At 42.3% G+C, this 14,512-nt stretch overlaps 2 protein-coding genes across 2 annotated transcripts; one reads left to right on the top strand and one right to left on the bottom strand.

Annotated features, from left to right (window-relative positions):
- The first annotated feature begins 1,371 nt into the window (after positions 1-1,371).
- Positions 1,372-9,461, top strand: slc7a6 (solute carrier family 7 member 6). The gene is made up of 10 exons (XM_077621478.1): positions 1,372-1,530; positions 4,004-4,480; positions 5,928-6,053; positions 6,827-6,971; positions 7,051-7,174; positions 7,247-7,350; positions 8,174-8,270; positions 8,352-8,501; positions 8,569-8,752; positions 9,031-9,461. The coding sequence occupies exons 2-10, from the start codon at positions 4,030-4,032 to the stop codon at positions 9,090-9,092; spliced, it is 1,443 nt and encodes a 480-aa protein (XP_077477604.1). The 5' UTR covers positions 1,372-1,530; positions 4,004-4,029; the 3' UTR covers positions 9,093-9,461.
- Positions 9,462-9,595: 134 nt separating this feature from the next.
- slc7a6os (solute carrier family 7 member 6 opposite strand) lies at positions 9,596-14,386 on the bottom strand. Its single transcript, XM_077621487.1, has 5 exons — positions 14,083-14,386; positions 12,893-13,210; positions 11,431-11,634; positions 11,218-11,362; positions 9,596-9,949 (listed from the first exon to the last, which is right to left on the bottom strand). Exons 1-5 carry the CDS (start codon positions 14,269-14,271, stop codon positions 9,822-9,824), a joined length of 984 nt encoding a protein of 327 aa, XP_077477613.1. The 5' UTR covers positions 14,272-14,386; the 3' UTR covers positions 9,596-9,821.
- Positions 14,387-14,512: the final 126 nt, after the last annotated feature.

Below are 14,512 nucleotides of genomic sequence, written 5' to 3' on the forward strand. Positions count from 1 at the left end.
TGAAATGGAGGATAAGAACGGGATTTATTGATGCAAAAGGGTCGCTTTCGGGCAAATAGGTTGGACGTGTATCACCGCCAATGGCACTGAAACATGCATTTATAGAAGGTCTCTTCACTTTGAAAGAATTTTCTATTTCTGTTAGCTCATTCACCCAATTTGACGTCATTACAGTGTTATTATCATGTTATTACAACATTGGTTTTGGACGTCTGCTGATGTCAATGGCACTCAAGTATGCCCATTAAATGCCAGATTCTGTTTTGTAAATGTCCACGTGTTTATGAACAAAATAACAACAACAACAACAAAAATGTACAAAATTTTCAAGTGGTGTGTTTAGAGTCAAATGCTGATTTTTTTTTTCGTGGCCCGCCACCAACCAAGTGAATTCTGAGCTACTGTGAGTGACATTTGCACTTTGTCCCCTGTTTTTTTTCCAAGTTGTAAAAAAAATGGTAGTTTTTCTTGTCAAATTTGTCTAAAAATAAATAACCCTTCTGTTTTTAACAAAGTTTGACGCGGCTTCCTGCGATTGTCGACGGCTTTGCTGACTTCACAACGACCCGCGAGTGAACTCGAGCGTGTTATTTTGACTTTCCACTTTATCGACACGGCGATAAAAACGTTGTGTAGCGAAAACAAGATGGATGGAAAGTGAGCAGAAGAGCACGAAGCAGTGGCAGCTTGATAAGTGAGTGTAAACACAATCATTTGCGCCGCGTGTGACACTTTACACTTGCTTTATAATTACTGTGACTGTCCATTGCAGGACGGCTATAATTGCCTGACTTTTCCTTCGACAATGCATCACGGATGGCTCATAGTTAACACTATATGTAGAAAATACTTTTTGCCACTTGGTACTATAGCTTGTATTGATTTTATTTGTATTTTATTTTTCAATGTTTACTTACAATTTGGAAATGCTAATTTTATCCTTATCAGTTTTCCGGTTTAATGTGAAAAAAATGCTCTTATTGTCATTATACAAGTATAATGAGATATAAAGTTAAATCACAAAGTGCACAAATAACAACAAACAAACACAATAAATGATAAATAATAATAATAACTATTAAATTAAAAAAAAGCAATAAATAAGTAATAGATGATAAATAAGTCATCATATTAAGTAGTGTAAGGAGTTTTACAGGTTGCTATAATTAGTGTATTTATGTTTTTTGTTATTTTTAAAATAAATATTAATATTTATATAAAAGTATATCAAGAATATTTTTTACAAAACGTCAAATAATCACACACAATTAAAGATTAGATAGAACATTAGATTCATGTAGGCCACACCTAAATAGCAAATGTTGACTCAAAATATGATATTTTTGTGGTTTATTTATTATTTAAAAACAGTGGAAAGTTTGCCGAAAAAGGAAGTGTCTGGTCACGTAGTGATGACGTCAGTGAGTGGCGGCAGCCCAGTTGTTCCCAGGTGCAGCTGCTTAAGCACTCTTGACTCCGGACGCCGGCTGTCACACGCGATCCAATCGGAGGAGGACGACGTCCGCTAAGGTACCACGGGGACGCATACATGAGTGGGGGGTATTTTTTCCATAAAATACGCACCATGGGGGTAAATTGGGGTAATTTTAGGGACTTGGTTAGTTTTTATTGCGGACAAAAGCAGGAAGTCAGCCACGATAGTGGTCGCGTCAAGTTAGCTGTTATAACATACCGATGAGTCCGCCATGATTGGAAGAAAACGGAATTTTCAAAATAAAGCATTTTATCAGGCGCTTGTTTAAAGTAGCCTGAACAGTGGAGGGTTTATTTTGAAAAGCGTTTACGGAGGTGATGTTTTCGTTTTTGTTGTTTTTACTTTTCCTGGTTTTTAAAGACGAGACACCGGCTTTTGTAATAAAGATGTCCTTTGGATGATGGGATTCTTACGATTATGATGTCATAAAATGTTAATTTAATTGTAAATAATGATCTTGTGAATACATGTTGTGGTGTTGTGAAGAATTTTAAAAATTCACGGCAAAACGAGCAACATCGAATGAAAAGCAACCATCATCCTTCTATCATGTTGCCTAAATAAATAAATACTAAAATATACACACACACAAAACTTAAAAGCATATTTTGCCTTTTTTATGTCATAGTTACAGATGTGACTGTTTCCCCTCCTCTTTAAGAGTAAATATTTTATAATACATATTCAGTCAAGCAGACTTAAAAAAGGTTTTTGAAAGAGGAGCATATAAATTAAAATATATATATTTCTCTCTAAAACTGATTAAAATTATAATCCATAGATAATCGGTGGTTAGTTAAATAAATAAATAATTTGATTTCAAATACCCATTTTTGTTCCCAGTGGTAAATGACAAATGGGAGAATAACATCCATTGCTTATAGAGGTGGACATACACTTTAATTAATCTGTATTTTTTGTAGCAGATGTCAATGATTAAATATATTTTGTTATTTCTTCACAAATTAATACAATGTAAATAAAACGGTTGAAAGTGAAATGAATACAAATATCATAAAACATTATGCTAGATGTCTATCGCCATCAAAGGTAAATAAATAACTCATAATTCATGCACAAAATAGATTTTTTTTTAAAGCATTACCCCCAACACCAATTATTTTAACATGTATATGTTATTTATATTTTTTTAAGTGTGTTCCACAAGCACATGTGACCCAAACTAATTACACGCCTGTGTGACAACTTAAACATGTCAAGTAATGAGTTTCCACTTAACAGAGGTGTGCTCCTTTTATGACTAAAACTGAAATGACTTTCTGTGGAGTACATGCCTCATTTTTAGATGTCAAACCTCCTACTAATGAAAAAAAAATATGTATATATTTTTATATTTTTAAATACACTAGTGTATAGAATTTTTTTTTTACAATTTCTTCAAAAACGTTTGCAGTGCATATGTGTGCTACAAAACAAGACATACTTGCAAAACTGGATTTTTGCTTTGATAAGCGTAGAGTGCTGATTGCACATATTTAAAAGACATACTGGCACAGGAGAATATTTAAAAACATGTTTGATTAGTTTTACATTTCTTTTTTTTTTTACAAATCTAACATACGTTATCGGTGCAATTTTCCCTTTTTTTCTTGTAATTCTGTACTGATAAAAATATGATAATAACACAATCTACTAAAAATATGACTCTCCTAGCTAATTTTTAATACGCTTTGAAGTCATTTGGCTACAATTTTCTTCATTTTCTCTTTAACGGTTAAACAACGTCAAGCCACGATTTAAATTTAGGAGAGAGAAAAAATGAAAACTCATATTCATCTCTCAATTGTTTTCAGCTTGCGCCCATATTTTCAGCTCTTATTTTGAAATATCATTCACATATTTAGAAGAAAATCATCTAAACAAGCAGATGCCGCCGGACGTCCAATCAGCAACTCTTTCTGCCCACCCTCCCCGTATTTACTCGCATATAAGCCGCCCCCGCGTATAAACGGCACCCTTAAAATTGCCGTAAAATCGTAGAATTTTAAAATTTCTCACGTATAAGCCGCCTCCGCGTATAAACCGCACCCTTAAAATTGCCGTAAAATCGTCAAATTTTAAAATTTCTCGCATATAAGCCGCCCCCCGATTCACAATTTTCACCTCCATATTCATGGTTTTAATAGGGAGTACAAATATGTTACTTTGAAGGGAAAATCTTAAGAAAAATCATCGCATGGGGTATTTCCGAGATACTGTATGAATCAAAAGTAAATTATTAGGGTCAATATCATAAGCAATTCATTCATCCAGTCATGGGTGTTTTCTTACTGCAAAACAGAAAATAACCAACAAATAGTAAATGTTACTTTGCCCACATCTACTGGTGAAAAAGAGTATAGCAAGTCTTGTGCGCATATAAGCCGTACACCCTTGATTCTGTCATTTATTTGTAGTTACAAATACGGCTTATACGCGAGAAAATACGTTAATAGCCAACGAGCCCAACTAACGCCCCCCCCCCCCCCCGTTTCTGTGTCTTCCCAGGAGAAGCCCACCCTTCCGGCGCCAAAATGTCGGACGGAGAAGCCTCCGGGACGGCGGCCGGGTCGAGCATGCGCCTGAAGAAGGAAATCTCCCTCATCAACGGCGTCAGCCTCATCGTGGGCAACATGATCGGCTCGGGCATCTTCGTCTCGCCCAAAGGCGTGCTCTTCTACAGCGCCTCCTACGGGTTGTCGCTGGTCATCTGGGCGGCGGGCGGTCTCTTCTCTGTGGTGGGCGCGCTGTGCTACGCCGAGCTGGGAACCACCATCACCAAGTCGGGGGCGTCCTACGCCTACATCCTGGAGTCCTTTGGCGGCTTCCTGGCTTTCGTGCGCCTGTGGACCAGCCTGCTGATCATCGAGCCCACCAGCCAGGCCGTCATCGCCATCACCTTCGCCAACTACCTGGTGCAGCCGCTCTTCCCCACCTGCGAGCCGCCCTACGCCGCCTCACGCCTCATCGCCGCCGCCTGCATATGTGAGTGTACAGTGGTACCTCGACATACGATCTTAATCCGTTCCGGGACTGAGATCGTATGTCGACGTTTTCGTAACTCGAGCGGACGTTTCCCATTGAAATGAACTAGAAAACAAATTAATTAGTTCCAACCCTCTGAAAAAACACCCAAAACAGGATATTGGATTGGAAAAAAGTTTTATTTCTTCTAATTTGCCATCTATTAACAAAGTAACACATAACTAGTGGTTTAATAGTAAGAAAATGTGTTTAATAGAAGTAAAATTAGACGCATTTCGTAGAGGGTAGAGACAGCAGTGGTGGTCCGTGAATTTCCTAGTGACGCCTTCAGCTATCGGAATCAATCCAATCCTGGCTTGGTCGCATCTCCAAATTTTGATCGTATCGCGGGCGAATTATTCGATCGAAATTTTCATCGTACCTCGAGCATGTCGTAGGTAGAGCTGATCGTAGGTTGAGGTACCACTGTATATCCCGCGTTTCCCAAACTATAAGTCGCCATTTTTACCAATACTCGAGTACAGGGGTGGCGAATACGTGGTTCCCGGCTTAAATGAATGCAGTGCTTTAAAAATAGGGTCCATTAAAGGCCAATTAAAATTAAATAATAAATTACCATCTCGCATATAAGCCGTATTTGTCGCTCCAAAAACAGAGGATTGAATCCAGGGTACGGCTTATATGCGCATAAATTAGACTTGACATGCACGAAACTGCAGGGTGACAAAGACGAAACGCCATAACGCAAAACAATGCGGCTAATACGGTCATTTATTTCAAAATAGAGAAACGATAAAGCGATAAAATGCTAAAGAAAATTTATTTTGACGTCTATGAATGATATTTAAGGAAAAAAAATTAGCGTATTTTGCATAAAATGTGACAAAAACTCACTCGTGCCTGCCATTGCTCGCTCAGGGCGCCGCCATCTTACCTAGGGATGACAAACCTGACCACTACTTACTACACTTCCTGGTTGTACTGCTCACATGACTTCCTTTTGGAATTTGTCTACGTGCAGGCAACACCCTTTCGGAATGTCAAACTACGATGTTATCTCTGTTTTGACTAGCTTGTTTATAACAGACTGGTGTTTTGAGTTTTTTTCGTTACCTGACATGTTTCGGCGTGTCTTGTAGCAAAACGATCTAAAAACACTGCTGTCTATTATAAACAAACTATTAGTCAAAACATAGATAACCACAAGAAGACAAAATTAACTTAATACAAGCTTTTTTTTAGGTTTTCGTTGTCTGAAAAACTTATGTTAACAGATGCCCCATTTTACTATTGTTACTTTAAAGCATGTTTGTTTTTTGGTAGCATAAATCACAGCCAAAAAGTTGAATTTGTTTACATTTGGCCAGGGCGTGTTTATCTGTCATTTCCCTTTTGGAAGTCCATGTTTTTGGTCCAATTCCGTCATCTGCTCAACTTTTCTCCTCAGGCCTTCTCACCTTCATCAACTCGGCCTACGTAAAATGGGGAACCCGCGTTCAAGATATGTTCACCTACGCCAAGGTGGCCGCCCTCATCGTCATCATCATCACGGGCATCGTTAAGCTGTGTCAAGGTGAGACGCTCCAACGCCAGAAAATCACCGGATGTTTGGCAGGACATTTTTAGAATGAAAAAATACCGTTTGGCCCGAATATAAGACGATCCTGATCGTGTGCGGTCGATTGGTCGCCGGTCTTTTGGTGGCCGGTCTTTTGGTTGCCGGTCTTTTGGTGGCCGGTCTTCTGGTGGCCGGTCTTTTGGTCGCCCGGTCTTTTGGTCGCCCGGTCTTTTGGTCGCCGGTCTTTTGGTCGCCGGTCTTTTGGTCGCCCGGTCTTTTGGTCGCCGGTCTTTTGGTCGCCGGTCTTTTGGTCGCCGGTCTTTTGGTCGCCCGGTCTTTTGGTCGCCGGTCTTTTGGTCGCCGGTCTTTTGGTGGCCAGTCTTTTGGTCGCCGGTCTTTGGGTCGCCGGTCTTTGGGTCGTCCGGACAGCGACAACGGGTGACAAAACAAGGTAAAACAACACGGTCTACGCATCAATAAAAGCCAACAATGGCCATGAGCAGTATAAGAGTGTAGAAGAGTTTGTATGTACATGCGTTGTCCCTTTAAGAAGCGACGTTAGTCAGGGTCTTAACAAGTTCTCCAACAAAAAACAATAAAAGTCCGGGAAATTTGGAGCTTTTCTTTAGCCTAATAATTACTAGGGCATTAAGTATGACTAAATAATAATTCACAGTTTGTATTTAGGGAATTTGAGCAACGATTTAAATGGTAATTATCAATAACCTTCCGGGCGACCAAAAGACCAATCGACCGTGTACCGATCCTGATTATATATTTTTTTTCAGGTAACACCAGCAACTTTGATTCGTCCTTTGCGGGCTCCTCCAAAGACCCCGGCGACATCGCCCTGGCGCTCTACTCGGCGCTCTTCTCCTACTCTGGCTGGGACACGCTCAATTTCGTCACCGAGGAGATCCAAAACCCTGAAAGGTTTGCCTTTTTCTCGTTTTTTTCCCCCCTGTCTTCCCATTCCTGCGCCGGGACCGACGCCACACCGTCCGTCTTCCAGGAACCTCCCCCTGGCCATCGCCGTCTCCATGCCCGTGGTGACCATCATCTACATCCTCACCAACGTGGCCTACTACGCCGTGCTGGACATGAGCGCCATTTTGGCCAGTGACGCCGTGGCCGTGGTAAGGGACCGTAAAAAAAAAAAAAACAACAGCAATTTGAATTTGAAATAATCGATTCTCTCGCACCTGGAGACGTTTGCAGATCACACGTTGGGCGTGATGAGTTGGATCATCCCCATTGCCGTGGCGCTGTCCTGCTACGGCGGCCTCAACGCTTCCATCATTGCTGCATCCAGGTAAGCTCGGAAAAGCGAACGGTCCCCCCTTCAGGCGCCTTGACTCCCCCACCCCCACCTCAGGCGCCTCGACCCGCCGCCTCCTGGCGCCTCGACCCCCCCCTTCTGGCACCTTGACCCCCCCACCCCTTCTGGCACCTTGCCCCCCCCTACCTCCTTCTGGCACCTTGCCCTGCCTTCTGGCAACTTCCCCCCCCCCCCCCTCCCAGCGCCTTGACCACCCCTCTTCCGGCGCCTTGACCCCCCCCCCCTCCTGGCGCCTTGACCTCCACCCCCCCTCCCTCCCGGCGCCTTGACCACCCCCCCTCCCAGTGCCTTGACCAAGCGCATCTTGGACCCTCCTCCTGGCGCCTTGACCTTCACCCCCCCCCCGGCGCGTTGACCTTCACCCCCCCCCTCCCGGCGCCTTGACCTTCACCCCCCCCCTCCCGGCGCCTTGACCTTCACCCCCCCCCTCCCGGCGCCTTGACCTTCACCCCCCCCTCCCGGCGCCTTGACCTTCACCCCCCCCCCTCCCGGCGCCTTGACCTTCACCCCCCCCCCCCGGCGCCTTGACCTTCACCCCCCCCTCCCTCCTTCCCGCCGCCTTGACCAAGCGCATCTTGGTCCCCCATCCTGGCGCCTTGACCTTCCCCACCTCCCTCACGGCGCCTTGACCTCCCCCCCCCCCTCCCTCCCTCCCGGCACCTTGACCCCCTCCCCCGGTGGTTTGACCTTGACCAAGCGCATCTCGGTCCCCCCTCCCGGCACCTCGACCTCCCTCCCTCCCCGCACCTTGACCTCCTCCCCTCCCGGCGCCTTTACCTCCCGGATCTCCCCGCAGATTGTTCTTCGTGGGTTCCCGCGAAGGTCACCTCCCCGACGCCCTGTCCATGATCCACACACAGAGATTCACGCCCATCCCGGCGCTCATCTTCAACGTAGGCCGAGGGGCGATCGCCACGGCTCGGGTCGCCCGTCCGCGGACGCCGACGTGATAACGAAACGCGACGTCTCCACAGTGCGTGATGGCGCTGATCTACCTGACGGTGGAGGACGTGTTCCAACTCATCAACTACTACAGCTTCAGCTACTGGTTCTTCGTGGGCCTGTCCATCGCGGGACAGATTTACCTGAGGTGGAAGGAACCGCGTCGGAACCGACCGCTCAAAGTAAAGCCGATTTCGCGCCACCGCTAATTCACGCTAGCCGCTAATCGGCGACGTTACGTCCGCGCAGCTGAGCCTGGTCTACCCGGTGATCTTCTGCCTGTGCACCGTGTTCCTGGTGGCCGTGCCGCTTTACAGCGACACGCTCAACTCCATGATCGGCATCTCCATCGCCCTGTCGGGGGTGCCCGTCTACTTCCTGGGCGTCTACTTGCCGGAGTCCAAGCGACCGCCCATCGTTACCAAGCTGCTGCGTAAGTCAACGCTCAAATGTCAAGAAATATTTCATGTATTTAATTCGAAAAAAAAAGTGTATAGGAACCATAATACAAACATGAAATTGTCACAATTGGAGTATATTTGTCCACTAGGGGGCAGTGTCTACATTCGGGACTTAAGTAATAGTACAGCAATCCCTCGATTATCGTGTCTTCACTTATCGCAAATTCACTAATTAGCTATTTTTTTTTAAATATTTATCTATAGAATCCATTTTTTTCATTTGACTAACATCTTTTGTTTTTGTGTGCAGGTTCTCTGACCCACTGCACTCAATACACGTGCTTCTGCGTCGTCACTGACAAGCGGGACTAAAAAAAAGGTGGGAAAAACAATGGTTTATCACTTTTTTTAAGGAAAATGCTGCACTTACTCACATACTTGTTCCTGTATGGAATTACTTTGGACACCAATGGCTTGCCTTGGAATCGTATTAGGTCCTTTTTACAGTTTACATTCAAGTATCGCCAATGTCAGTTTTATCTTTTCAAGGAGATTAGTATATAAATTAATCTAAAATGATATATAACATTTCCACGTGCATTTTGGAAACAATTGGATCAAATGTTATCTTATCTAATATATGAAGTATTGTTACGGTCTGAGTTGAAAGTATTTATCGTGTATTTCATGTCTTGCTGATATCAAATGGAGAAATTAAAATAAAATGGACAATTTGCAACATTTCAGAGTAAATTATGATGGAACTTAATCATTTGTAATATCTCTTATGTATTAGTCAGGTTTGATACAGTGAAATCCTCCCAAAAAGACATTTGGAATTTAAACACGCTTTGTCATGAATGTAGAAACATCGGTGAGTTCTTTAACATTTATTTCTGAAATATTTTATCCACATATTTACAATAGTAATCTCCGAAAAGCATTCTTTAGGAACAGCACACGCTTTCACAGTATACACACGCTCTAGAACACATACGCAGTTGAACACACCGCACGCCCACAACACAAAAGCGTACCCAACACGCACTTACGCAAACACGCCTTTAAAACAAAAACAAAATAGAGACCTCAAAGTGGTGGTCAGTCGGAGTCGTATTGGTCGGTGTCGTGGTCGTCGGAGACGCGGCCGAGCTCTTGCAGGATCTCCCGCTGGTATTGTTGCCAGTTTCGACGGATGGGAGCGCCCTCCTCCACGTCGGCCCACTCGCCTGCAAAACAACAAAAAGGATTGTCACCGAAAGCTCATCGCATTCATCTTTGGTAGGAAAAAAATAATTATTTCACTCGGGCAGTGTGTTTTTTCCTGTAAAATATCTGTCTGATAATTTTGCCTTTTGCTAAATATGTATTTTTTTAATTTGCATAATTACCAGCTATATTTTGGATGTACCCTGGCTCCTTACTTGGACATTTTTTTTCAAAATATTCTAGTGATTGTGGCATGTTTTTGTCCAAAAATAATGTTACTTACCCCCCTCTTCCTCATTAAAATGTAACATCTTTCAAAAAAAAAAACATTTTTTTTCTGTGTACTTTTTCCTCAATCTGCATTTTTTTAAATTTCCATCCCCCATTTACTCCAATGGACTTTTTTCTTTAATAATTCCACCTTTTACCCATTTATTAATATTTTACACACGAAATACTTTACCCATTTATTAATAATTCCTTTACCCATAAATACTTTACCCATTTATTAATTATTATTTTACCCATAAGAGATACTTTACCAATTTATTAATAATTATTTTACCCATAAATACTTTACCCATTTATTAATAATTCTTTTACACATAAGAAATACTTTACCCATTTATTAATAATTCTTTTACCCATAAAAAAATACTTTACCTATTTATTAATCATTTTACCCATGAGAAATACTTTACCCATTCATTAATAATTATTATTTTACCCATAAGAAATTACTGTATCCATTAATAATTATTTTAGCTATAAGAAATACTTTCCCCATGTATTAATAATTATTTTACTCATAAGAAATGCTTTACCCATTTATTAATCATTCTTTTACCCATAAAAAATACTTTACCCATTTATTAATAATTCGTTTACCCATAAAAAATACTTTACCCATTTATTAATAATTATTTTACCCATAAATACTTTACCCATAAGAAATATTTTACCCATTTATTAATAATTATTTTACCCATAAAAATACTTTACCCATTTATTAATAATTATTTTACCCATAAAAATACTTTACCCATTTATTAATAATTATTTTACCCATAAAAAATACTTTACCCATTTATTAATAGTTTTTACCCATTTAAACATTATTTTACCCATTTATTAATAATTATTTTACCCATAAGAAATACTTAACCCATTTATTAATAATTATTTTGCCCATAAGAAATAATTTACCCATTTATAAAAAAAATACTTTACCCATTTATTAATAATACTTTTACCCATTTGTGAAAACTGACAAAAGTAGAAAACGTACGTCCGTAGTAGCGTTCCTCTCCCTCGCCATCGCTGTCGTCCTCGCTTTCTCCGTCAGGATAGTCGTTCCTCCAGTTGCTTTCTTCGTTCTCGTCATCTTCGTCATCGTACATTTCTTCATCGCCGCCCTCCCCCTCCTCGGACACCTGCCCACGCCAAATGGTTAGACCAGGCTCGGGTTTCAGACCGGGCTCCGCCGCTGCTGCAGCCCTACCAGTTGCGCGTGGTCGGCGTAGGCCCTGACGGACAAGATGTCCTGGATCCACCCCGGCGTCAGGGTCTCCTGGTAGTAGAGGTCGTAAACGTAGTCGTCGCCGGCGCCGCCGTCCTCGAGCGGCGTGTCGTTTAGGCGGAGACGCTCCCGCAGCATCTTTGTGTTGTTGCACAGGATGGCGTCCAAGTCTGATGAGGGCGGGGTCTTAAAAACAAGGATGTCCCACAATCATAAATCATTTCCATCGGCTTCAATTAGGTAAAAGTTATATTTTTGTTAAATTTATTGGTTGACATTTTTAGGTATTAACTTATTAGCTGTCGTGTTTCAGGTTTTTGCGTGTAACATTTGGCATTTCTATCTTTTCAGGTTAAGAAACGCTGTTCACTTCAAAAGAAAAGGCATTTTGCGTGTTAGTTTTCCTACACTCAGTCGCCAAAGACAGTGCACCGTGCAAATTTGGCAAAAAAACTTTTTTTTTTAAATTGGGACTTGCTAACAAAAATTTCAAGAAAAGGGCTGATAACGATAAAAAAAACTTTCGATAAAAAATAGATAATTTTAATCTGTAATTACACCACCCGACCACCACGGAGAATGGGGGCGCTGTTGTGAGACGAACGCTAGTTCCAGACCAACACTCAGGAGAAGAGGATGATGAGGGAAATACGTTTTTAGCATGTTAGCAATAGAGGCTAACACAGAGCAAGAACGCAAAGGGACAATAACACAGCCAAAATTAGCATTTGAGATGCAGGACAACATCGAACCGGCCCACTAAAAGATCCAAATGAATTCTCCCTGCCGTTTTCTTTTCTTAAGTGCCTTGTACCTGTGCAAAGAGCAGCCTTATTGAACATGTCCTTAACCCACTGTCCTCATTTGAGGACGGCCTGTAATATTTTTCTTGATAAAGATGTTTTCCCATTCTATGTAAATGTTCTGAAAACGTTGCAAAAATCTCAAACTTGTTATCTTGGGTTAAGTTGATCCAACTTTATTTTACTTTTTTTGTAAATGTACTGTTTCTTTTTGTGAGGCTGAAAATAGTCTGCTTTCCAATGTTGATGATGTCTTCAGTTAATTATATTATTTCATACTGCACAGCAACTTTTGGTTTAAAGTCAAATTTATAAAAAATAAAGATGCCTGTCAAAATTTCTGCATCTTATCCTTACTTTTCAGTGTACGAGGAGAGTTATCTTTATTGCACAACAGTGCAACAAAAATACTTTTTAGAATCATCATATTTCATATTCTAATTGTTATAAAGGTAACAGTTACTTCCATATTTGAATAAGGAGTAAATGAATTGATTTAATTATTCACAGAAGTTTGACGTTTCAAATTTGAAACAAAAAACGATGTGGTAGTTAGTGCTAATTTATTTATTTTTTATATCGTGATAATTTTTATCGCATTGCCCATCTCTACTACAAACCATCTTTTTCCGCACACTCACCTTGCTGAGAGGTTTGTCCTGCTCCGGTAGATCTTCGTGCAATAGGTCCACCACCTGCACACCATCCTCCGGCGTCTCCCCCTCCTCCGCCGGCGGCGGCGCCACCGCCTCGGGAGCGTCGCCACCCCGGCGAGGCGCGAGCGAGAGGTCGGCGCGGTGGCTGGAGAGGATGCGGTAGCGTTCCTCGCGCCGGACGCTCAGCTTGGCGTTGCGGGAGTCGGCCAAGATGCGCTTGGTGCTGTTGGCGGAAGGACGCAGGGCGTGAGCCACGCGGGGGCGGGACAGGGCTCGCCGCACTTCCGTCTCCACTGGGGCATCCTGAGAGAGAGAGAGAGATTGAAGTATTGCTCATTTCATTTTTTCCAGGTCGGGAACTTGTGGCTCACGGGACATATACGGCTCTCTGATAGCCTGGAAGCCGGGTCAGGTCTCGTCATTTTCATAGAATCGGGTAAAAAAAAATATAAAATGTATTGGTGTCAGGGTTTTGATTTCATTGGTTTACACTTTTAGGTTTTAACTCATTAGCACATACGCAACAGGCTTAACATCTTGTTTTGTTTATTCATTTAGTGTTTTTTATACATTGTAGTTAACTTTTTTTAGCATTTGTTTTTTCCCTTGTTTTGTCGTCCTTTTATAATCCTCTAACATTTTGGTTTATGTTTTCACTTAACCTTTCACGTTTGCACTATATTTACATTTTGTTTCTAGTTTCTATCCAAATGTTCCCATCAAATTTTAAAGCTAAAGGTTTTTTTCTGTTATTGTAGTCTTTCGAGGTTCATATTGAACTCGATTGGACGTCTGTCGCCGTCACAGTTGTACTTGTGGCATTGCTATATCATCGTGTTTATTTAAATATTAGAAAGAATGTGACAATTACTTGACGGTCTCTAAAAGCTCGTGAAGCCACAACAAAGACATGACGTCACATGGGCATGCGCAATGACGCCTCTGAGATAATGACGTACAACTTCCGGGCTAGAAGCTAAGCTAACAGCTAGCACGCGTCGGTTTCGAAAGCACCAAAAAACATAGAGGACATTTTGAAACCCGCAGACCTAACATAACGAAAATTAGTTTAAGCGGTGCTTTATTTATAGCTGACTTTTCGTCGTTTGTCGTTATTCCCTGTCGGAGTGAGCCGGACACGAGCTGGCTAACCGACGACGCCGCGGCCATCTTACCTGCGTCGCTACCGTGGCCACGAGTTTGAACACCGACTTCTCCACGTCGGCCTCGCCGGGCTCCGGTGGCGTTTCGCCGGGGGCCTGGATGGTTTCCGGGCGGATTCTCTTACAGGCGAGCAGCAGGGTGTCCGCCGGGTCGGTTCCCCGCTTTCTCTTAACGCGCAAGATTGTGGCGTTCGGCTCCATGTTTGTTTTCCGCCTGTCTGCCTGGTTCCGGTCTGTGTTTTGGCGTTTGGCTGCTTGACGTCACGTGATCATGAAGGACCGCCTTCAGCCGAGTGTTTTTTTTTAAATAAAAACAAGGTCTTCTCTGCTGAAAATATCTGAATTACAGACTGATGTTAATTATATTTTGCCCATGAATACTGATTAAATAATTCCAAATTGTCAGTCAGCTTCCTTTCATTGCTTCCATCCTGGTTGCGCT

Source organism: Stigmatopora argus, chromosome 2 (assembly GCF_051989625.1).
Source record: "Stigmatopora argus isolate UIUO_Sarg chromosome 2, RoL_Sarg_1.0, whole genome shotgun sequence".
Lineage (NCBI taxonomy): Eukaryota > Metazoa > Chordata > Actinopteri > Syngnathiformes > Syngnathidae > Stigmatopora > Stigmatopora argus.